This window comes from Melospiza melodia, chromosome 1 (genome assembly GCF_035770615.1).
Source record: "Melospiza melodia melodia isolate bMelMel2 chromosome 1, bMelMel2.pri, whole genome shotgun sequence".
Classification (NCBI taxonomy): Eukaryota; Metazoa; Chordata; class Aves; order Passeriformes; family Passerellidae; genus Melospiza; species Melospiza melodia.
Window position 1 is genome coordinate 136,324,602 of NC_086194.1, and position 23,309 is coordinate 136,347,910.

The window sequence follows — 23,309 nt, forward strand, 5'->3', positions numbered from 1 at the left end:
CAAACCCCAAAGCCCGGCAAGTGCCGCTGCCCTCCCTCCGCCTCGCCGGGGAACTTGGTGCGCGGCTCGCCAGAGCGCAGCGCCCGCTCATGCAACGCGCCGCGACAACAGCACACACCGACAGCACAGATAAAACACCTCGGACGACACAAAACACGAGTCACCTTGTTGCAATAGTAGGGGTCCAGGCAGGGGGAAGGTCCCAAACAAGGCGTATCAGGAGCGGCTGCAGGCTGAGGAGGTGGTGAATAAAATCTTACGTCCATTTCACTAAAACATCAAGCAAACTCCTTTCCTTTTCTTTTGGTCGTTAATGTAGGTGCAAAAAGGGGGGTGTGAGAGAGTGTGTGTGTGTGAGTGTGTGTGTGTGTGAGAGAGAGAGAGAGGGAAGGGGGGGGGACACACAAGACTGAGAAGAATAAAAAAAGAGGTGCCTGACTTCAGTAGTCAAACACCTTCCCTGCCTCACATCCGTTTGTGGTTTGTAAAGAGAGAGAGGAGAGGAAAAAAAAAAAATCTCTTCCAAAAAAGCACCGGTCTGCAGATGTCTGCAAGAGAACCCACGAACCCTCCTTCTTCTACGGCAGGGCAGGTAACTTCGAGTACTTATTGTTTCCCCCGCGCATCGGCACCGGGGCGCTCGCTCCGTGCGTGCCGCTCTTTATGGGAGTCTCGGAGTTGGTTCGCTTCTCCCTCCCTCCCTCTCGCTCGCTCCCTCTGTTCTTTTCCCGTTCTTTCTTTCTTTCTTTCCTTTTCTTTTTCTCTCTCTGTTTTTTTTTTCTTTTATTAATATTGTTATTATTTATTTGCTTTGGTTTGGTGGAGTTGTATTTTGGTCCCCCACCACACCGAGGGCCTTGGGGGGGGCTGAGGGGGAGGTGGCGACAGCAGCCGGGCCCCCCGCGCACCCCCGGGGGGAGCGGGGCGCCCAGGCGCTGGAATAGCCGCCCCGAGCCGCTCGGCTCTGCTCGGCTCGGCCCGGCCTGGCCGGGCTGGGTTGGGCTGGCGGCGGCAGGGGACGCACCGCGCTCCGCCGCGGAGCCGCCGCTCCGAGTGTGCCTCACACAAAGGGGCCGGCGAGGGAAGAGCCATTTGCGGCCGCCGGGGCCCGGAGCCGCGGAGAGGGGGCGCTCCCGCGCCCGCCATCCCGCCGCCGTCCCCGCCCTCGCGCAGCGCCCTGCGCCCGGCCCCCGGCGCCGCCCGGCCCCCGCCCGTTACTATGGCACCCCCGCCGCGCCGCGGGGCCGGGCCGGGCCGCAGGGCGGCGGGGAGAGGGCTCGGTGCGCTGCCTGGGGGGGGTCGGGCTCAGAGTGCCGGTGTGGCCGCGGGCAGGTCTCTTGAGGGGCCTCTGTGACACCCTTGGACCCATTTCCGCGGACCTTTGGCAAAGTTGGGGCGAGCCCTCTGCCCTGGCAGCCCTCTGAGGCTGGCGTGGGTCGCGCTGTCAGCGGAGCCCTCGTCTCCAGTCCCGGCGGAGTGGAAGCTATCGCCCAGAGTTTGTGGTGACACACATAGGCTGTGATCCATGAGCGTGTCCCAGAAAGCAGGAAACAAGTTGAAAGTAAAGCGCACCCGTGAAATATCCAGTCATCTGGGGTGTACCCCAGTAATGGTGATGCTCGGGCCTGGGCGCACAGGGTGACACCAGGCACAGGATGAAGGAGGGACATTTGAGGAGATGGCCTAACTGTGAGGGGAGGAAGGAAGGAGAAGCGGATGGGGTAAGGAAAATTAGGAGGAGCTCAATTAGGAGCAAACAAGGGTGCTGACAAAGGAAAGTTCGGAATCCAGTGGGATGCGGGAGAGGGATTGATGAGCATAACAAGGTTTAACAGGCAAAAACAATGAAAGAAAAGGTGACTTCAAGACACCATGAGCAATCCCACTGGGTTTCCTGCTGAGTCTTCAGTAGTCTTAATCAGGGCAGAAAGGATGGAAGAGAAAGAATACAGGAAGGACACTATGCTGAGCTTAGATAATGCCCAACAGAGGAATTGTGTTATGAAAAGAAAGGAATGTCTTTTCTTCTTTAAATAAAAACGAATTACTGAGTGCCACACAAACAAGCTGAGATTATGATGATTAACAGGAATGGTTACATTTATCAATACTCATGAACATTTCCATCACAAACCAGTTAGAATCTTAGAAGATTTGTAATGCATGTTGCCACACAAAACTGTCTTCTCATCACTGAAAAAAAATTCTACGGTAAAGATTTCAAGGCAACTCAGTATTGTGGGGGAGCAGTTCGCAAATTTCAGGTGAAAACATCACTGCTTGCGTGAGGATATACACATACATTTACAAAGATACATAATCTGCACCTCAGATATTTTGATACTGCAGAGTCCTTCAGGATTGTGTTGTCATTACTTTCTTCCATGTCTAACAACCTGCTTTCATTAAAGCTTAATTATCTGAAAAAATACGTAAGTAATGCAAATGAAACTCTAGAGAAAACAGGTTTGAAGCAATATTCCTATTTCAGGATTATTTGATCAAAAACATCTCTGAAGGTACTTGGTTGTCAGTTCAACAGAATTTAAGTTTGATGGCAATAAATGTTTTTCTTAAACGTGAAATTACAAAAGGATCTCAGTTGCTTTCTTTTTAATAATGTTTGAAACCCTTCTGGCCTTGGAGAAAAGCTTGAAAACATGACCTAGAAAAAGCTCCAGAAAGCAAAGGAAAGGACATTAACATATTAAAAAAGAAAAAAAAACACACAGAAAACCCCAAACCCTCATGATTTTTGGCATCTGACTCATTATTTTACATGTTTGGGATTAGACATTTTGAAAGTTAAAAAATCCTAAAAAAGATTTTCCTTTGCAAGAGATGTACTTGACGCCTGACAGATATATCACTGCTGCAAATGGCTGATATGTGGACCATAATTTGACAAAGTGAATGGGAGACAGATTGCAAGCTCCGTATTGAAAAGCTGCTGTTGAGAAACTTGTTATTCATGGACAGTGGATTAGTTTGCAGCCTGTTGTGGAGAGAGGTGGTAGAGATACAGCAATTCGAGATGAGCTGTTCTAGGCAACCAGTGTGTGCAGGTGCATACAAGTGCATGCAGGTACAGAAATGCAGAGCTGGAGATGTCAATACCAGAATGACTGGAGTGTCTGATAATAAAAAGTAGAGAATTGGCTTTTTATTTATGTGAAATATTACTGACTGCTGCCTTAGGAAGGGCTTTGGGTTCCTCGGAGTCTGTAGGAGTTTACAACTGTACCTTTTGCTTTGCGCAGCACTTCAAGTTATTTTCAGTACTTAATGATGCAGGCCCTGAGAGTTATAAAATTTTTGCTGCTACTTACAGAGATGATTTAATCATCAAGATGGTAAAACACCTGAGATTTGTGGCAGTTATCTGTACAGTTGGTAAAAATTAAAGAGCTAAATATATATATTATTCTGTTAGAACATTCTTTTGTTTTGTAGGGAACATGTTCTCTAGGGTTTTCAGAATAATGTGTTTGTGGAGACCAGAACTAAAATTGTTAATAATATCATAGGTTTTGCCTTTATGGACTGAGAAAGCAAGGGCCTTTGCAGGATAATTCAATGGTATATCAAACTTGGCCACTTTAGCTCATGGAAGTGCATTTTCCAGAAAAAGAAAAAAAACCGTTGAAACAGATTTATAAGAATGAATCAATTTTTAGAAGCTCAAAAGGAAGGAACATTTGTTCAGAAGGGCACTGAGTTTTTAAAGCCATTCAACGTTCAAGTGAATGTCTCCAAAATAGTCTTGAAAGAGGTTGCTATACCTGCATATAAGAGTGTTATTGCCTTTCTCATATAAAGAGGAACAAATGCCTCGAGGAACATGATCTTTATCTGCCAATACTAAAAAAGTTATTCTTTTAAATGCTGTCTGCTGGAGTTAGACTGTGCAGTGTAAATACTCTCTATGCAATGGAGAACTCCTATGGCATTCCTTGCCAAACAGCATTGTGGATGCAAGAGGTTTATGCAGCAGACTGGAAAACTGAGAAGGTCATTAGATGGACAAACCATGAATGGATCAGTAACTCCTCTGGGCTGAAAATAGCTGGAGGTGGAGGACATGGAAGTAGGTAGTGGCAGTATTTGCCCTCAGCTTGGGCTGTCACGTCTAGAGCCGTCATTGGAGGCAGAGTACTGCTGGGACACCCCCTCGGTCTGAGCCTGTCTGGCCATTGGCACAGTCTCATTTGAGAATGCACAGTCTTTTCAGTGGCCAGGTGAACAGAATTCAGTGGAACAAGTAACTGTGTCTGATATGACAGATTATTTTCTTGTATATCGTACTGTCTGACCCAGCTGGTCTGCCTAGTGTATTGGGGGGCCATCAGCAGACATAACTAATGTTCTCAGCCAAAGAGAAATAAAGTATTTTATAAAGTTTAAAAAACAACAGTCCAACATATTTTTGTTTAAATTTCACACATATATACCCAGTTTTATTTGAGACCACTAGATATCTGATAATCTATTACAAAGAGCAGACTTCCTGGTCTTCCTAGAAAGAAGGAAATGTGAGACTGTGATGATGGCTTAGTATTTATTATACTTAGGCTAGGCACCACAAGAATCTCTTCATGAGGCTGGCTCTTCTTTAAAGAAAAGTTTTCTGCTGCGTATTTTTAAAAAGAGTTGGATTGGAAAATCATTTTGCTTCTTTCTTTGTGCACTGTACTTTGGTAGCCAGGAGGAGCAGATAAGCTATAAGGGAACCAATGAGATTTTGCTAAGAAAATCCCTCCTGCTGAAATTTTTGATTTACTAACTCACAGGACTGTTTACCATTCATAACAAAGGTCAATGCTCATCCATATCTAGATAGTAGTTAATTAAATAATAATTGGACAAAGGGTCTGTCTCTTTTGTGTGGATGTCCTGTTTCATGTTCTTAATCTGGATATGACACTTGGATCTGGGAAGATGCAAATGATAATATATTAAGATTGCAGAATGTTTTAAACAATGTAATTAATCTGGTTGTTTCATCAGAATGAACTCAAATCCTTCAAGAAATTGATTCGTTTTAAGTGTTGACATTCTGTGTATGCATTTATAAGTAAGCATAAATCAATGTGAAAAAAGAGATCGTCAGTACAGTATAAAAACTTAATAGGTGTAATATATGTTTCAGAGTATTTAAACAGTTTGTAAGGCTACCTGATAGTGTGTCAAACAAAGTGTTATCAAATATGTAATGAAAGAGATAGCTATTTTATTATTTTAGCTATTGCTCCTGTCTTATTTAATTTGTTTGTGGTGAAAATGATGGGCCCCAAATTATCACATTTGTATGAAAATAAATTGTTCTCTATAAGGAAGTACAAATCACTTCTAAAAGTTAAAGAAAGCCCCTGACTTCCCTTTGCTACAAAACAGAGAGAAAACCTGAGTATTGCCATAACTTCTTAATCCAAAAAATGATCCAAAATTTAACACTGGAGGAGGAATTGACACATGGGTTGAAGCCGAACTGTGTTTTGCATCTCAGAAAAGATTCTTACAACTCATCTGCCATTGCCCCCAGTAGGAATTAAGCACAAAATATCTCAGAGAATCAAGAACTTAAATTACCATGAAAGAAATATAAAAATGTAAAATTCACCTTGCATATTTGCAGCTTTGATCCAGAACTGGTCACAAGCAGAGGAAGGGTCTTTATCACCAGTTTATCCATAGCATTCAACAGGGAATTCTCATCTGCAAGACAGATGATAAGCAGGTGATTAATCAGTTTTAAATTCAGAACAATGATGTCATCATTGTCCTATTTGATGAACCTCCAAACAGAGCTGAATTGCCCCTGCATGAGCTCCCCTGACATGAAGGGATCATTACAGACTTACTTAAAACTTACAAACTTACTTTTCTGTTTCAGATGTCTTTTGCTAGAGAAGATTTTCATTTTTGTTTATATTCACAAGGTCTCTGTGAAGAGAGGGATGTTTCTTAAATCCCCAGGCGAGTAGGTGTTTCAACAGGAGGCTCCCACCCCAAAGCAGTGGGGCAAAAAAGTAGTCTAAGTACATTCTATTACATGGGTTTAATTAGTAGTTTAATTCAAGCTCAGAATTACAGATGTTAATAGAGAGAGGGGTCCAAACTGTATTCTCTCTGAATACATATAAGTATAGTAAAGTTCACAGAGTAAAAAGAAAAATTTAGGCCTAGAAGGTATTACAGTTTATCTATTATCCCATTTTAATTTTTTAGGTAGAGAAAATAAAATTACTTGCTTGAATTTATTTTTCTCCCTTTGGCATTCATGATTGCTGTCATAAAAGCACCATACAGTTGGCACAGTTGGCATTTCCAAGTGCAAAAGGTTTTGACTGAAGTATAGTAAAAGTATATTGGGGGTTTCCATTAGAGCTTCCTGTTGTAGCAAATAAATTCCATCCCATTCACACTTGATAGGCTGAAACAGATATGCCATCTGCGTGTCATCTGCAGTCAGTTTTCAAGGGGCATGATAAACTGTTAGGACTGCTGACTTGGGAGCAAAATTTACTTCTTTGCTGAGATTTTGGCATTTTTCTGGTGGATCTCTAGGAACTTCATATCCCCTTCCTTATAACTGTTATGGTTTTTTTTTTCTCGATGGAGTTGTCACTCTTAAGTCTAATAAAAACTCTCTGTCTTCCTTTTCTGGGCTTTCTAGTTTGACAGTTTCATGTTATAACTTTGTTCCACAATAAAAATAAAAAAGCTCTGGGTGTTAAGGAAGTCCTTGGAAAACTGTAAGTGATAGAGTCAGCATTTACAGAAGATATCACAACAGGTCTGACTGACCTTGGCAGCAATAGGAGATCACCATTTCTCATGGATGAGCTTTTCTTGAATGTCTGTCTTCTATGCTGTATAAGGCAGAAATACCTTTTCTGGGTCAAGGCTACTGCTTTCTGTTTCTCTTACTCTTTAACAGAGATTGTCTACTACTGTCAAGTATTATCTGTTTAAGGAATTTCTCTCAATCCCCTGTGTCTTGTTCTATGGTATCTTAAGATAAATCTACATCACTGGTATTATTTTATAGTCTTACACTATTTTGTTGAGGATTATTTGTTTGAGGATTTTGAATGGTTTACTTTTATCACAGTCAGACTGCAAAGATTAATGTTTGTGGATGTCCTCCAAATCATCTCCCTTTACTCTGGCTACCAGAGTGTAATCAACACTGGTTTTTGTTGGAATGGCCATTGTCCTTTTTTTTTCAGCAGTTGGCAGGAGTACCAGTTGGAGGGAATGAATCGTCTGCGTTGGCTGCTCATCTTTAAAAATTGACCCTTCAGTAGCATGTGTAAGTATTACAGAATTAAATATACATATTTATCAGAATATATGAAACACGTGGAGGGGAACTCCCAGGCCACATTTGAAATTATCAAGTTTCTAACAATTTGTTGAATGCGTATAGATTTATAATAGCTGCGTTTCAAATTATTATAATAATTTGAAATAAAAGAGAAGGAAAAGAAACTCAAACTCGTTTACAATTGTAGAATATAGGAAAAAAACCCTCCATCAACCTCCTAAGATACCCTCCCCCTCCTTCAAGCAGTGGAATTTCCCTGCTTGAAGTTATCTTGAGAAGACACAATTTGCAATTTGCCCAAGAGGTCAGCAGGCCCAAACTACTGTACCACAGTGTAGGAGGTGGTTTCAAGGCTGACAGCCCCCTGGAAGGAGGATCTGCAAGCATCTTACTTTCTTTTGAATAAAGTGTGACCTCCACTGGTCGTTGTTGTATTCAGGAAAAGGGGAAAAAGTCCATCATGGAAGAAGGCCCCAAGGAATTTTGTGGCACAAAGTCTTGCAGTGTCAACTGCAAGGTTCCTACTTAGTTCACTGGAGAAATATGTAATAGGTATTTACATATGTTTAAGTGGAGCTACAGGGGGGCAGGGAGAGAGCTGAAGCATGTGCTTGCACTTGCTGAGAGTCATGCATGTCCTACATCTGCCTGCCTGTCTCTCGCGAGCGTGATTTGTAAGGTATGTGTTGAAAAATAAAAGCAAGAATATCTGGTTGCCAAGACTAATACATACATCCTTTTCCTTTATTTTTCTCACATCTATGTTTCTGTAATCATTTGAAAAAATGAAATTATTTTAAAAAACCAAACAAACAAACAATACCCCCCTCCCCCCCCAGACTGTCCAGGGCAGAATTCAGTCCACAAAGAGAATGCAAACTGAAATAACCTTAAAATAGAAAGTACCTTTAAGGAGAAATGTAACATAAAGAAGAGGTTTAAGGAACCTGAGCACAAGTCATTTTTGCTACAATACATAGCCACACTGAAGAGAGTAAAGGGTAGGAAGACACAATATTTCTGAATTTCCATGCCTTTGGGTTTAAGTCAGACCCTTAACCTTATTTGAATATAGTATTTTTTTGGTTTAATGCATTTCATACAGAATGTATAAAGAAGATTTAATAACTGTCTCTTAGCTGTGGTTTATCTCTACCTCAGAGAAAGCTAAAATGAGTTTCTAGTGAAATGGCTGAAAGAGCATACACAGTAAGTCTTCTATCAAATTGTTTCCAGTCTTGCTGATTTGTAAAAGAATTTTTAGAAAGATTCTGGCTTTCTATGTAGAATGTTAAAATTTGATTCTGTGCCCAAAATTTATAGAAGCGAACCACAAAAAAACAGTGGAAGTCTAGCTTGCCATGTTCTGTTTTTTGAAACTCCTGAGATTACTTTGCTATCACGTGAATTTGTGCTAGTATTTAACCCAAGTTTTACTCTCAAAAAGAAAATTGTATTATAGTGTATTACATATTTCTGGCTGTAATAGCAATTAAATATCTCGGAAGAAACTAATCAAATCGCCAGGCTTCTCTGTCTTTTTTGTTTTTCTCTTTCAGAAGTGCATCACAGATAAAGGACTAACTTTGTGAACATACTCCTGCAGTAAAAAGGACAAAAATGAACAATTCTTATGTAATTAGTCACCCGACACAAGTGTTCCAGGATAAGATCTTCTGAAGTATCATAGCAGAAATATAAATGGAATACTTAGAGTTGCTGTTGTCAGCTGTGAAAAATGGAAGGATTTCTGCAGCATTTCAGGTTCTCTGGATAGTTGTACATCAAACTAAGGTATTCTCATGGTATTGAACTGCACAAGGGTAGTTAACTTCTTTCCTCCTGCCTCAGAAGCCAAACAGCCCACTGGCACAAATTTAAGGCAACAAAATCAGGCTGGACCAGGCTTGTGTTTGCCCTGCTTCCCTAGACTTTTGTCTGTCTTAGGTGGTATAAAGGCATTTCTTCCATTTGAATGTGCTGCAGTGGTTATTCAAATAGATGCAGTTTCCTAACATTCCAGCTCAAATACTGAAGTGCAATAAACCTGAGCTGACTGGGCATCAAAAGGCATGAACCAGCAGTGTTAATACAATCAGTCTCATGAGATCACTACTGCTGAAAACTGGGACTACAGCGCATGGGTATTATTGTGTCTCTTCCATCAGCTTCTCAAAGTGCTCTCCATGCACACCCAAAAAGGCCAGACAATTTCTCCCTTAACCTATTGGAAATAAATTTGTTGAGGTACACATATTTTCACACACAGCTTAAGGGATATGCTCCCGTAGTTACTAGCACTGCTTTTAAGTCAGGAGTTAGTGCAGGCACAGCATCCAGGTGTAGGGTGTTATTACTGGTTCTGCTTTGGAAACATACTCAAGTGTGCCTCTCTACCATCTGGCATTTCTGATTCAGGAGAATATCTGTATTTTCTTGTCTTCCTTGAACATTAAAATCAAGGGTCAAGGTCTGCTTTTTTCTTTTGTACAGTTTGGTTCATTTGGGAGTTGTTCCTAACATAACAGAGCTGTGGTTTTGCAGTAGGCTTCAGCAAATTTAAATCTGTGCTGCTGCTGAAGATGGTGGTACAGCTCTCTTTCCCTTCCTGCTCCAGCTGCATATTCTGCTGTCTCCCTAGGGAGAATGAGCATGCTTCTGACTTTGAGGTCAGCTGTGTCAGGAACCATCTGAAAATTAGTGTGTGGCTCAGATCTTAGGTGGATCATTTTGTATTTTTGATCTGGCTGACTCTGAGGCAGCATGAGAACTGATGATGAAATGAGAGGAGTATTTACCTAGGTCTGAGGAGAGGAGGGGGAGGGAGGTGGTGAGTGGGCCTGCCTCTTGGCACACTCCATACTTAGGGTAGCTTAAGCCAATAATGAAACAGCACCTAAGAGTCTGCTTGCTAAACTCAAACTCAGAGGTGCTTCTGGTATTAGGGAAGACCAAACACTGGAAAATTCCAATGTTCCAATGCTTTTTTTTTTTTTTTTTTTTTTTTTAAGCAATTCAATCCTTCTTCCTGCAATTCCTACCTAGCCAGGCCCATGAAAACTGTGGTATTGGTGAGGAAGTGATGCCTCAAAGTTACTCAACATGTGAGTTGGGAAGGGAGCAGGGGGACTGTGAGGGGAAAGGAGGGGGAGTGGGCGAAACACGGATGGATGGATCTGAGATTATGCTGCAGCTGAGACTGAAATAAAATTTCACCTTAAAATGGGGTGGCTGCTGCTTCTATGAAAGTCTTGGGGATAATTCATCTACTACTTGATAAATTTGGCAGGGTTTCTTTCCAGGTTCTCTTTTCTATTCTCCTTTATGCTTTGTATGTGTATACATGTGTGTGAGGTATGTGTATGTAATTTTCAAGAGATCTGGCCCTTTCTTTCTCCTTGGCTAACTTCTGAAATAGAGCTGTCAGGATGATTCCAGCATTTGGAGCCATATTCTTCTTGACAGAATATAACTCTTTTTCACAGTTTTCCTTTTTTATGGCCTGAAGTCAATGGGAATATTCAATGCAACCTAAGGTCGGGTTCCTGAATTTTAACACAATTTCCCATGAGAACTAGAAGAACGAAAATTCCTTTAAGACAGGGAAGAAAAAGTGGAACAGTAATGTCAGGACAAAACACTTGTTATGTGGCTTTAAAAAAGCAGCTTGAAGAGATTTCAGATCTAGGGGGAGGTGAGCTTCATTTGATCTGTCCAGGAATTTAACAGCAGTCACAGAGTTATCAGTCACTTGTACAAAAGAGTTGAACTCTCATAGCAGCTGGCTGTGCTAGCAGTCCTGAAATTCAGTAGGCCAGCTGCAAGAAGATCCATCAAGTTAAGTAATTTCAAAAATGTATTGAAATACAGCATATGCAGCCATATAAAACTATATGATGTGGCAGGATTTTGAGCAATGCCTTAGCAATATGGCTGTATGTACAGCCATGGGCTAGACAGAAATACAACCACTCTTTTCTAGAACATAGAAAAAGGGTTGGTTATGAGCTGAACAGGTTTGACTGATTCATTTATGTCTGATCAATGATATTATTTGATACCTTGGAAGGCAGAGGTTGTGCACATTCAGTCAACAAAAAATTTTGTAATACTGAAAAGAAATGGTGATGTTAATTTATTTTCTGCAAAGGATGAGGTTTCATGCCTGTGCCCACCTCCACAGAGTGGAAATTCACAGAGACCTAGTTTTTATCTAGGCAGAGTTTCTCATATATCAGTGGAAATTTTAGATCTCTCTAATATCAGTTGTACTTTGAAAAATCTAAATTTTCTTGTTTTACATATTTCTGATGTCAAGTCTTACATTTTGCATTAGTGAAATAGGATGAGAATGAAGGTGTTGCTATTTACAAACTCTTTGAAGATGTAAGGTGCTGTGTATATATATATAAATCATCAATTTCATATGAGTTTGGATGTCCTAAGAATGCAGTACATTTCATTGGTGATAAAGCATCATGATCAATGAAGGATCTGAATATTCAAGTTAGAAGAGAGTATTTTATTTTTATAATGTCCCTGTATATGTTCCATTAAGAAAGACAAAATATGCTTTATTAATGTAGTATTTCGAGCTCTTTTTGCTTCCTGAAATGTCAGCTGTCAAACTTTGTTGCCATCCTTGAGAACAACTAAAAAGTGAGACATTTTTCTGTTTGGAGGCACTTGCCTTCCAGTAATAACCCTATCTTACCAATGGTTTAAAAAAAGGTTTTAAATTAAAACATTGGCTAAAAATTATATCTTATGATATCTTTTGATGTAGAATTGCAGAGATTAAGATAAACTCCACAGAGTAAAACATGCTGTAGGTAAGAGAAGTGGAAGCAGTCTGGCCTGTGGCAAGATGAACTACAAGAAATCCAGTTTATAAATGATGAACAGTCCAATTACATTTAAGTTTTTTATGGAAAACCTATTCTGCAGAATATTTCAAGTCTTGAATGTGCCTCTGTTGATTTTGTGCTTTCTCCTAATTTTTTTAGTCTTTCCATAAAAGTTGTTTCTATTCTGTTTTCAGCCTTCATGCTTCATGTTCCCTTGTCTTACCTCTCTATCCCTTTCCCCCTCCTCCACATCCTTTCTCTCTTTCTCATGTAATCTCAGAGCTGTTAGAAAAAATGCTGCTTTTTTTTCTGTGTAATGTTCTTCAGCTGTAGCAATTTTCCATTTCACTTCTTTCTTGTTATACTTTTTCCGTTTAATATTATGGGATAAAAATCATTCTATTTTAAGTTGAGCCAAATACACCATCACAATGTTTTAGCCCATGTTAGTTTTTTTCTTTTTTTTTTTTCAAATATAAAGTTTATTTGCAGTTTCCTGTGCTCTCCATTTGACTGCTATTAAAGGAGGAGGATAGGAATAAAAGATCTTAACTTTTACCATCAGCAGAAGGTGTATCTTTACAAATGTCACTGTTTCTCGTCCCTTGTTTGTTTTGTATTTGTAGTAGCAAGGAAGCTCTGCAGGATTGTTTACACATCCTGGGTCTCACAGTAAGATAACTTGTTTGTAGGATGACATTGGTCTGGAGTTAAAATGATTACAGTATATTTTAGGGGATGATGCACTCTGAATGAGTTCTAAGAAGGGAAATAAGTTGAATTATGTACTAGAAAAATTTGTTAGGACAGTGTGGTGTTGTGTGGGCAGCTGTGGGTTATAAGAGCTGGTTTGGAGGTAGAATGCAAGTGATTTTGGGTCCAGGATTTTTTAAATCAGAGAAGCTTTTATCAAAGGAACACCTTCTACTACTGTTTGGATAAACTATTTTCAGAGTAAATGAAGACTGAAGGAAACAGGATGATTAATTTTACTACTGATTTCTGTTTATTGCTGCAGAAAGCATCTCCTTGCATTTAATCCATGACTGTTCTGTCCTAGCTGATACTTTTTAAAAGTTTATATAAAAAGGCTGTATAAAAGTGGACAAAAATGATGACACTACTTATGATACAAGAAAGCTGGCAAATAACTAGTGCCACAGCATTTAGGCACCATGGTGATAGGTGCCTTAGAGATACATGCAAGAGAGACAAACAGAATGAGTCAATGTATTGCCCAATTTGCATAAATTTTTTCATAAAATAACTTGCAGTGTTTGAGAAAGAAAATAAATATTTGGTGTTTGGGTTGCTATGGTGTTGTAGTAGTGAAAAAAGCAAAACTATGAACAAACAGTCTATGCTGCATTATGAGTTTACTAAGCAGACAGGCTTCTAAGTAACAAAGTGAATATGAAAAAAGGCTTTAATTATGTAGAGGTTAGTTGTGATAACAGCTAGTGTAATGACAGCTTTTTCTGTCCTCTTCACTTAGGAAGATCTTAAACACTGATTTCAAGAAACTCTGAAGAGGATTGTGCAGCAAGTGCTGTGAATTTCTGTATTTAGTCCTTACTTTGATTTACTTCTTTGGACTTAGTGATAGAAACAGCAGGTTTTGTCAGCCTCTGAGAGCATTTCCTGCTTTTCCTTTCAGTTGGGATGAACTGAACTGAACTCATATTTTAGTGTGCTTCTTTTTAATTCAGAAGCATTTTTAATAGATTTTTCAATCCAAGGGGGATGAGTGCTCTCTTTTGCATGCTCTTCTACACTAACATCTGGTTTCAGCAGACCTCTTAAACGCATGCCTAAGTGCATCCTTAAATATTTGGTTGGTCATATGCCTAAAGGAGTACAGTAGTCATATTAAAGAGCAGGATATTCTTAAGTGCTTTTTTGAATAGAGACCTAAATGGGAATGAAAAGACAATTATGTACTTTTAATTGCGTGCATTAATTAGCCAAGTATATGTTTCATTTACTAACATTATCTTTTGTAGTTATATAACTTCAAAGAATACAGAAAAGTACTTAATCCAAATTTTGTTCAATAGATGTGTTTTAATAAGTATACTTACCCGCAGTATAATTTAGCTGCAAAGGTGTTGATAAAGAATAAATGGTTGCTTCCATTCAGCACACATATTTTTCTAGTAAATGAACTTGCAATACTGAGAAAAGGGTTTAGGGGGGATGAAGAAGAAAGAAAATTGAGAAATTCATGGTAACTTTTTGGAAGGCGCATCAAAGTTTAAGAATTTTGTGCCTTTGCTGCAGTGTAATTATTTTTTCAATTGTTGCTTCTGACTGAGCAGGCAATAACCTAGATTTTTCTGTTAGGCATGAATGAATGAGCAAATTTAAGAATTAAGTACCCAAACAGAATAAACATGTCATTTTGTAGTTTATGAAACATTTGGCTCTGATAATGCAGCCCAAGAAAGTCATACTCTTTTCTAATGAGTGAATGGCTTGAAATGTGTTCTGTATCACAGTCTGAAAAAAGTAGTTACTTTATCTAATTTGCAATCCTTTTGCTAGGGGCAAGGGTAAGAAATTTAGGGATGAGTTAACATATCCAGCCCTCTTATGGAACTGCAAGGTACTCTTAGAGGGGAGGGAAAATACTGAGCAGAAATGATAGCAAAATTAGACATCAGTATTACACTAGAGATACTCAAATTTAAGCTCAATAGAATAGTCACCTGAAATATATTTTTTTAACTCTGCTTAACTTTTTCTGAAAACTCTCTCAAGAATGGTATATTTTACAATATTTTTCCTTGCAGATAACTTAAAATAAAAGAAAGCTATTCCCCAAATGCATACTTGTGTAAGCAGTTGGAATGCAGTAAGTGTGTTTTCATTATGACTGAACAATTTCAGCTGTGAGCAACTATACAGCAAGAAGAAGAAAAAATGCATCTTTGGAGGTAAATTAAATTGCAGTACCCAAAGAATTGGGATCTGTCTTTTATAATTTAGACATGAGAAAACTAAAATAAAAATAAAGGTTCAAACTAGATTCTCCACTGCTTTCAAATGCCTTCATAAAAATGAAATTGAAATGGAGTATAGGGAATGACAGAACTTAAAAATATTTTTCTCTGCATTTTCAACATCATCAATGTGTACTGTGTAAAGATTCTGTCTACAACTCAAAAAGCCTTTTTAAATGAAATTCAGCAAAAAACAATGGTCTGTCTAAGCAGAAATAATCTTATCCAGGCCAGTCATTTGGATAGTGTATGGCAGTGTATTTGTGTACATCTATGTCTATGAAGACAATTTAGAGAAGAGGTAGGGAAAAGAGAATCCTGATAATATTATTTGTAAAGTATCTCTCCCCTGAATGATATTTCACCATCTAAAAGACTAATTAGATTGCATGATTACATGACTCGCCAGAGTTTTGCATCTTAGCAATAAAATGCCCACAGAGTAATTTATCATGTCAAAGGGTCAGTGGTATTTTTTGGGGTATTCATCTGGATAGATGAAAAACAAACACTGCAGTTTGGAAATTTGTAGATACATAGACATAACCTGTGAATGAGTGATCTGCAAGATTACAGACTGGATGCTCTTTACATGGAAACATGAAAGGCATCTCTGTGCATACATGCTAGATGTCTTTTTTAAAGTTCAAGATACTTTTAGTTACAGCCAGCCCTCAAACTCTTCTGGATGCTTCTAAATGCAGTATCACAATGGCAGTCAAAAAAATATGGAGTGAGTTCACAAAGATATATGGAAGTGGATTTTGCACTTCTGATTTTTTTTTTTTTTGATGGTTTAGTTCTTTTAGCACTAACCAATTTGTGTTGCAGGCAGGCCAACATGTCACTGCTAGTGTCCTAGTTATATTCAGCAGTCTTTTTGGCTGAAGTTTGATAAATGTATCTTTGGAGGACCATAATTTTTCTAAATGGTATGATTTTTTCAGTGAGGACTTTGGTCTTGAGTCTGCAAAAATCAACACTTTTGATTGACTTTAAAAATACAAACAGTGCAGTCCTTTGGGAAAGACCCTTAATTTCCAAAACCACGTCAAGCTGGACTCTACAGACAGACTTTTATGCTTAGTACCGTGAGTGCTTATCTTACCTGATTTCAAAATACCCCAGATCAGCTGCAGAATAAGGCCAGGAGGATTTTCATACTGAGTTATCAATGTCTTCAGTACAAAGACATGTCTTTTTTGGATAATGCCAGGAGAAATGCAAATGCATTAACCATGCATTGACCATGCAGAGCAGAGTAGTCTTTTACATTCAAACTCTATTGGAATTCTCAAAGTAAGCATTCTTTTCCCCAACTAACCTATATAACTTAACTGGTAGCTGTTAGTGGTCTATCAATTATATGTGTGGAAATTTTGGCCTCCAGCATTCCCACTTCAGAAAGTTTCCCAACTAATGGTTTCCTGAGTATGCAGGGATAAGGGACTGCTAAGGGCTTAGTAACTATGGCCTTCTCTTACAGAAAGGGATACTTGGTTGGGTATAAGGCATTTATTTTTGAAAAGTTTACAGTTTTATTTTTTTAATCAATTGATAGATCCTGGGTCTCTCCTGCTGCAGGCTGTAATCCATGTCATTCACCTTGCTACCATCTTACTTCTTTCTCCATCTTTCATAATGTTTTTTTGTTTTTTTTTTTTTTTTGCAGGACAAGAGCTGGAAAATGCTTCTGCATCTGGTTTTCTTTGGGAGGAAAGACTTTGTGAAGTGTGAGGTGTGAGGAAAGACTCAGTCCCCTTTGGATTATAAAAAGCAGTGCTTATAATAAAACTGTATGTTGTGACTCTTCAGTGGATGGAGGGCTGTTCTTCTATGCATGCTCAATGCAACATAACTGTGTAGATTAAAGACTTTTAATAGTCCCTTCCTTTTGATATTTCCAGTGCACTCTCCAGTCAGTGCACTCTTCTGAGTGCACTGACTTTCCTAGGTAATTTCTGTTGTGTGCCATACTTAGGTCTCCCCAGGACTTCTTAAGAAATTTTGCTAGCTAAACTGGATGCCAGGAATTCTATTAAGTGGTAAATTGTCCTGTCCCTTCTCCTACCTTCTTCCCCATACCCCAACCCCCCTCACTAACAAAAAGAATGTCTTTATATTCTAAAAGTTGTTATTATAAAGTGCATTACTGGACTAGGGAAAGACTGAAATTGCTACTTATAGTCATTCTTCATTATGTGAGTGAACTTTGGTAATGCAAAATCATTCAAAAGTACTGTTAACCAAGAACTTGGCAATCCTGTGGGCAGAGAAACATCTTAATCCCTTTCTTCTTCAGAATTTCAGAATTTAAAAGCTTTCCTTATATTCAGTTTATTCAGTTGGGATTCCTCTTTTTTTTTCCTGGTTTGTCTTTAATTTGTCATAAAGTACAGATCACAAGAGAGAAGCTGGGAGGTGGAGCAAAAAACATTGGTCAGAGTTATAGGGAAAAGATCTTCCATTTTTTGAAGATGCATCCAAAAGAAATTATTTTTAGTCTGTAAAGTCTGATGCATCTCACCTATTTTCAGGTGCCCCTGGTAAGGGACAAAAAGGGGTTCACCCTGAATTTTTCCAGTTGGATATGGAAAGTGGTGGTCAACTCCAAATTGCTGATCTCACCTCACATTTTCTTGATCCTTCACCACTGATTGTAAGGCACTTAAGCTTGCCACTTAGAAAATAGCTTTTTTAATAAGGTTAAAACTCAGGCCTTAAAAATCATATATCCTATGATATTTTAATGCTAAAGAATGGAAAGAAAAAAGACTGGGATTTTCAGAAGACGTTTAACTTCCATTGATTTCAATGAGACTCTATGAATACTTTGGAACTTAATGAGGTTCCTGAGTACCTTGAGAAACTATGTCTGCAAACCTATATTTAATGTTATTTATTTTCACTGAAAATAAATAAATATATTAAAAGCTGTGTCATACAAGAAAGTCAAAATTTGATGTTTTAGACAGTTCAGTAGCTTTCAAAATATTAAAATTTGTCCATTCATTTCCTAATAATTGGATCTTCAGTTTGTATAGGATGGTCTGGATGCACCATAAGATTCTATGAAGAAAAGGATTTTTTATAAAAATAAACAAATTCAGTCAAGATTTGTTGGTAGTGGGAAAAGTTAAAAATGTAGCTTAATTTTTGCCCACCTGCTTATATCTTTTTTTCAGACACGAGAGATTTGGAATGGATTTTGCTTTAATAAAGTGTGCCTGCTGTGATATTGCTGCTGTTTCTAAATGGAACGTCTCACTCCTTGTGATATGAAACTCCACAAGTCCATTTTATTGGGCAAGCAAGACAATCCTTTGTTAGCTCAGAGCTCCACTGACTTCAAGAGGGTGTAATGCCAGGGTGTAGAGTCTTCCATTTAGAACCTTGCATGAAAAATTTAGCAGGATTGAGCCTGAACTTGGCTATATTTGTATTTCTTGTAGCTGAAATATGCCATCCTGTGATAACAGCATCAGTAATCTTTTAGTAGGGTGTTACAGAAAGGGAACAGCGCTATGTTTATAATAAACAGGAAATTGTATACTGTTAGTTATTAATTAGCATAGAAGGACATGTACATAAAAAAATTATGAACTAAAATGGAGAGCATGTTCTTATGTAGTGCATTTTTGTTTGTTATGTTGCTAACACTTGTATTCTTATGTAAATAAGCAAATATTTGTAGAAATCCTGTATTTATGATTTAACATTATTAGATGATTTCAGAAGGAATAGTTGGCACCTCCTTTCTTATTAAAACTTGTGTAGTCACTGGAGTGATAAATTTTTAAAATTATTTTAATATAGTAAATATAATAATTAATATAATCTATACATGAAATAAATATAAATAATAAAATAATAATAATAATATATTTTTTTAACTATCATATGCATTTTTTAACTATCATATGTATTGTTACTCTAGTTTTTCCACTATGTCATTTTTAACAGCAGTATGGTTTTTAGTGCCTGTTTCAGTAGAATATTTCAACAATAACACAAATCTGTTGCAAAAGTTACTACTTGAGAAAGTTCTTGTACTTTATAAAGTGCTACTTATGAATGCAATAAGTGACATAAATATGCCAATAAATCTGACTTGATCTAAATCACCTAAATCTAGGTGACATACCCATCTATAAAATACATCAGAAATGAAGTACAGGTGCATCATGAAGGTGAAGTTAAGTAAGTTCTGTAGTGAGGTCTTTGATAAAACTTTATTTTTTTAATTATAAGAGGTGAAAATTAAATAAATGCTAGCTTCTGCAATGAATGAAATAATTTCATTACAAATACAATAACTGTAAACTTTGCATACCTAATTAATGTCTTCTTTCTATATTCAAGCATGACCATTAAATTTTTAACTAGCTTACTGCTGAATTAATTAATTCCAGAAGTACTATTTCTGACATGTTGTTTGGCTAAAGCAGGCATTCATCTATACCTTAAAAGTATTTTTGATACATTTACAAAAAATAGTAACTTTATATATCCCTTCCTACAACTGTGATAAAGTGTTGATAAATTTAAGTAGCGTCTGTTTGGTAAGCATTTTTTGGTTTTCTTTTTTTCAGAATAAAAGAAAAAATCTCTATTGAATTTGCAATGGAAGCAAATGTTTTTCCAGTTCAGCAGTTTCTGCTGAATTGTAAACAATCAGGTTGTTTCAGAAGGAGAGTAGCATGGTCCGTAACTCCAACAGCTAGTAGTAGTTTAGTTTACTGCTTCTACCACCTGCCTTCTGACTTAATATTGGAAGCAAGAAGCATGCAATTAAGTATGAGGAAATGAAAATAAATGACACTGTTCATTGCACATTACAAAGTGCCTGGCAGAAAGAATGCAGCTTGCCTGGACCTGATGGCCCCAGGGGAAAACATGTCTCGTGCCTGGGAAAGTGCCAGCGCATCAGACACTGACCCTGGCTTTAGCCACTATCAAATGCATTGGGTTCCTTCTTAGCAATTTGAAACTTTATTTTAAAAATTATAACCGAGTTCTGAAAAGCAGGGAGATATAAAATGAAACATGTTCTGAGTATGGGATAGGAGCTACAGGACAACACACGTGCAGGAGTATTTTCTTTATCATTTCTTGAGGAAAGTTATTTGGATTACATGCTGAATTGGACTAATTTGAAGTGGTTATTAAATTCTACGGTTTCTAGAGGTGAAGAGGTTTTTGAAAGATTACTTCCATCTATGCAGCAATATTGCATTCACTGCAATATTACTGGATATATAACTCAAAACCTCACCTCATTCCAGAATCTGAGTGCTTAAAACCCGTTTCATTTTAAAATGTCTGGTTTGTGAATGCTTTACTCTTTGTCCTACATATGGCTTATACAATGGTTAGAACACAAAGTAATAATTGTATTTATGTCATTTGTCCTAAATTGTCTATGCATCTTTACAGAGGTAAGTAAATGCTATCCTGATAGCATTTACCTGAAGAAACTGGACCATAGAGAAATCTGATGGCTTGCTCAGAAAACGTAACACATAAAACAGTAGTCGAAAGTGAGATAACCAGTTGTACAAGAAAATAAATGTTTTCACATAAATCATGTTATTTTGCTACAGAAGTCCAATATGTCTTTTTTTTAGATGGATGTAGGTGCATTACAAATGAATTAACACATTACAGATTACTGTAATACATTAATTCAGCACTGCTGTCTGATTTATATGGCCATGTATAAATAGTGGGGAAACTTTCATAATGAAAGCAGAAGCAAATAGGGATTTTCATGTGTTCATGATCTGGTAAAAACTAGAACTCAGATGAGATTTGCCAAAATTTGTAGACTTTTCAGTGAAGCTAAATAGCTACAGAGAATCTTATAGAACAGATAATTTCAGGTAGAAATGGTGCCAAGACTTGGTGGTTTTTAATGATTTCATCTTGAAGGAAAGAGCATCTTGGTAACTTGATAGGTATTGTTTTGAGTATAATTTTTTTCACCCCATAACCCAAAGTAAAACTCAAGGGTGCAAATTCAGAAGGAATTGAAACCTTTTAGGGAGTCACAGACCCTCCATTCCAAAACCACCAACTTTCACTTTTCTGGCTGTATGCAAGTACATTGATCTTCTTTTTCTTAAATATTGTATGCACCTCTGTAGAAAGATTTTTTCATATTTCAACCAAATTTTAGGTAAGTTCCTCACATTCTATGAAAGACAGTCTTCTTTACTGCACTTCTTCACAGGGCTTTTTAGACCCCAGTAGGAAAAAAAAAGGTATTTGCATGTCAGTCATTGAATCTCTGTGAGTTAAAAATCATGTCTTTCAGATATGCTTTCTATCCCTAGTCCTGCACAACATGAAATATGGTTGACAGCTATATTACCACACTGCAGATTGCAAAGCAATTCACATTCACACTTCTAAGTGCCTCTCCTTTCAAGACTTATGGATGTGTGCCAAATTACTTGCATTGTGGTATATGGCCTTCTATATGTACTTTATAGAATAGGTCTCTGGTTTCCATTAAAATCAATGAAGTAGAGACCAAAAGAGCTTTTCTGAAGTGTTTACTAGATGTCAGACAAGGTTAATAATAAAATAGTTCATGTATAATATGCATCTTCAGTATATTTCAGTGTTTATCTTTAAGAAGATATTTTCTGAATTTAGGATGGAAATTCCTCAGCTAAATTTAAATGTTGAGTAGCGTTAAGTTCAGCTGTCATTGTTTGCTCCCCATTAGTGTCTCTGTAAAAAATGAATATATGATTTCATACCCTATTTAGGGAAGTGCTTCCAAACATAATGGACCAGTAGCCATTTAAGGACTCTAAGGTCTTGTGCTAACCAAATCATTATGGTTATCTCAAATGAAATGGGAAAGACAGAAGATGCCTTTCAATGCCATTTCTTCTAGAAAAATTAGTGACTATGCCATGTCATCAAGCCTCATTATTAGTTACTATTTCATTACAGCAGTTCTTTGTCAGACAAGTTAAAGTGGATGATCAGCAGTGATGGTATAATAATATAATTAATTTATTAATAATCATTAAAATATTAGTGTGATTGTTTTCAGGCATATTACTATGGTAAATGAGGCAAAATTGTGGGGGGTAAAATAAAGACCTGTGACAAGCATTACAGTGACAAACTGAATTATGGGGGAGAGAAGAAAAGAGAGATGCTCTAAAGTTATCTGAGTGAAATATGGACTCAAGTGAATTTAGTCAGTGTGATTAAAATGGACTTAAAGTGGGAGGAAAGACATTAAAATGAGTGTATGATGGTGGAGGCTACGTTTCACCTTTCTATTTTTTTTTTCAACTATATTATTAAAGTTTCCCTTAGGACTACAGTACCTAGAAGAAAGCAGCAATACAGTTTTAAAATTGTCTTGAGATTTAGAGAGGGGGAAAAAAGAAATACATGGAAGTCATTATCACTGGCTTTTGTCAGTAATCCTAAATGCATGAGGTTTTTGTTCTTGTCAAAGGATGTGTTTAACCGCAGTGGGAAGTGTGTAAGTAGGGCTAGTGACTTGTTTTTCCAAATAACATTGTATTTTTGTAGCCCAGAGTTCCACTAAGTTATGTTCTCCCAAGGATAAATGAATTATATGCAGTGTTTTTCATTTGAACTTTACCATATGTGAAAATTGTTGGTCTGTACCTCAAAGATGTTCTGTAAAATCATCCACTGTGGTTAGGAAATGTCAGCATGTCCATTTATCAAAATAACTTGGAAGAAAATATAGTGAACAGGGACCTAAATGTACTGGAGCAGTTGCACTAGGTAATTCTCCAAAAGTAAGTTTGAAAGTGAAGCAAACTGATGCCACTTAGAAAAATACTGGTCTAGTTAGTAAGACAGAAAGTTTGCTGGCTAATTTCAAAATACAGAAAAGAAATTTCTGGATATTAAATTTAGTTTTTAAGAATTCCTGTACCGGAGCACACTTCCCCTTTGTCTCTGAAAATAACCCATGGAGGGTAGCAGTAGATTCCAGCAAACAGTGTGAGTACAGCATGGTCTTTCATTTGATATGCCCACGTACGCTCAGCAGTTGCTTCTCGTAGCCCCAGCCTCCATGAGCCTCATCTAATCTCTTGAAAGAACTATCAAGTGTGTCACAGCAAG

At 37.8% G+C, this 23,309-nt stretch overlaps 1 protein-coding gene and 1 long non-coding RNA gene across 4 annotated transcripts in view; one reads left to right on the forward strand and one right to left on the reverse strand.

Annotated features, from left to right (window-relative positions):
• Positions 1 to 445, reverse strand: part of TOX (thymocyte selection associated high mobility group box) — a 217,082-nt gene extending 216,637 nt beyond the window's left edge. The window contains exon 1 of the mRNA XM_063169176.1: positions 165 to 445. Coding sequence (XP_063025246.1) covers positions 165 to 266 — 102 coding nt within the window. The 5' untranslated portion in view covers positions 267 to 445. The remainder of the gene's footprint in view (positions 1 to 164) is intronic.
• A 17-nt stretch (positions 446 to 462) lies between these two features.
• On the forward strand, positions 463 to 17,065 carry LOC134424980 (uncharacterized). 3 transcript variants are annotated; one of them, XR_010029551.1, is made up of 6 exons: positions 463 to 592; positions 7,233 to 7,315; positions 8,890 to 9,124; positions 10,342 to 10,434; positions 14,970 to 15,113; positions 16,852 to 17,065. It is a non-coding gene; the product is annotated as an uncharacterized LOC134424980 (long non-coding RNA). The 3 variants fall into 3 exon arrangements; XR_010029553.1 differs by having other exon boundaries at positions 8,893 to 9,124; XR_010029552.1 differs by having other exon boundaries at positions 481 to 592; positions 7,236 to 7,315.
• Positions 17,066 to 23,309: the final 6,244 nt, after the last annotated feature.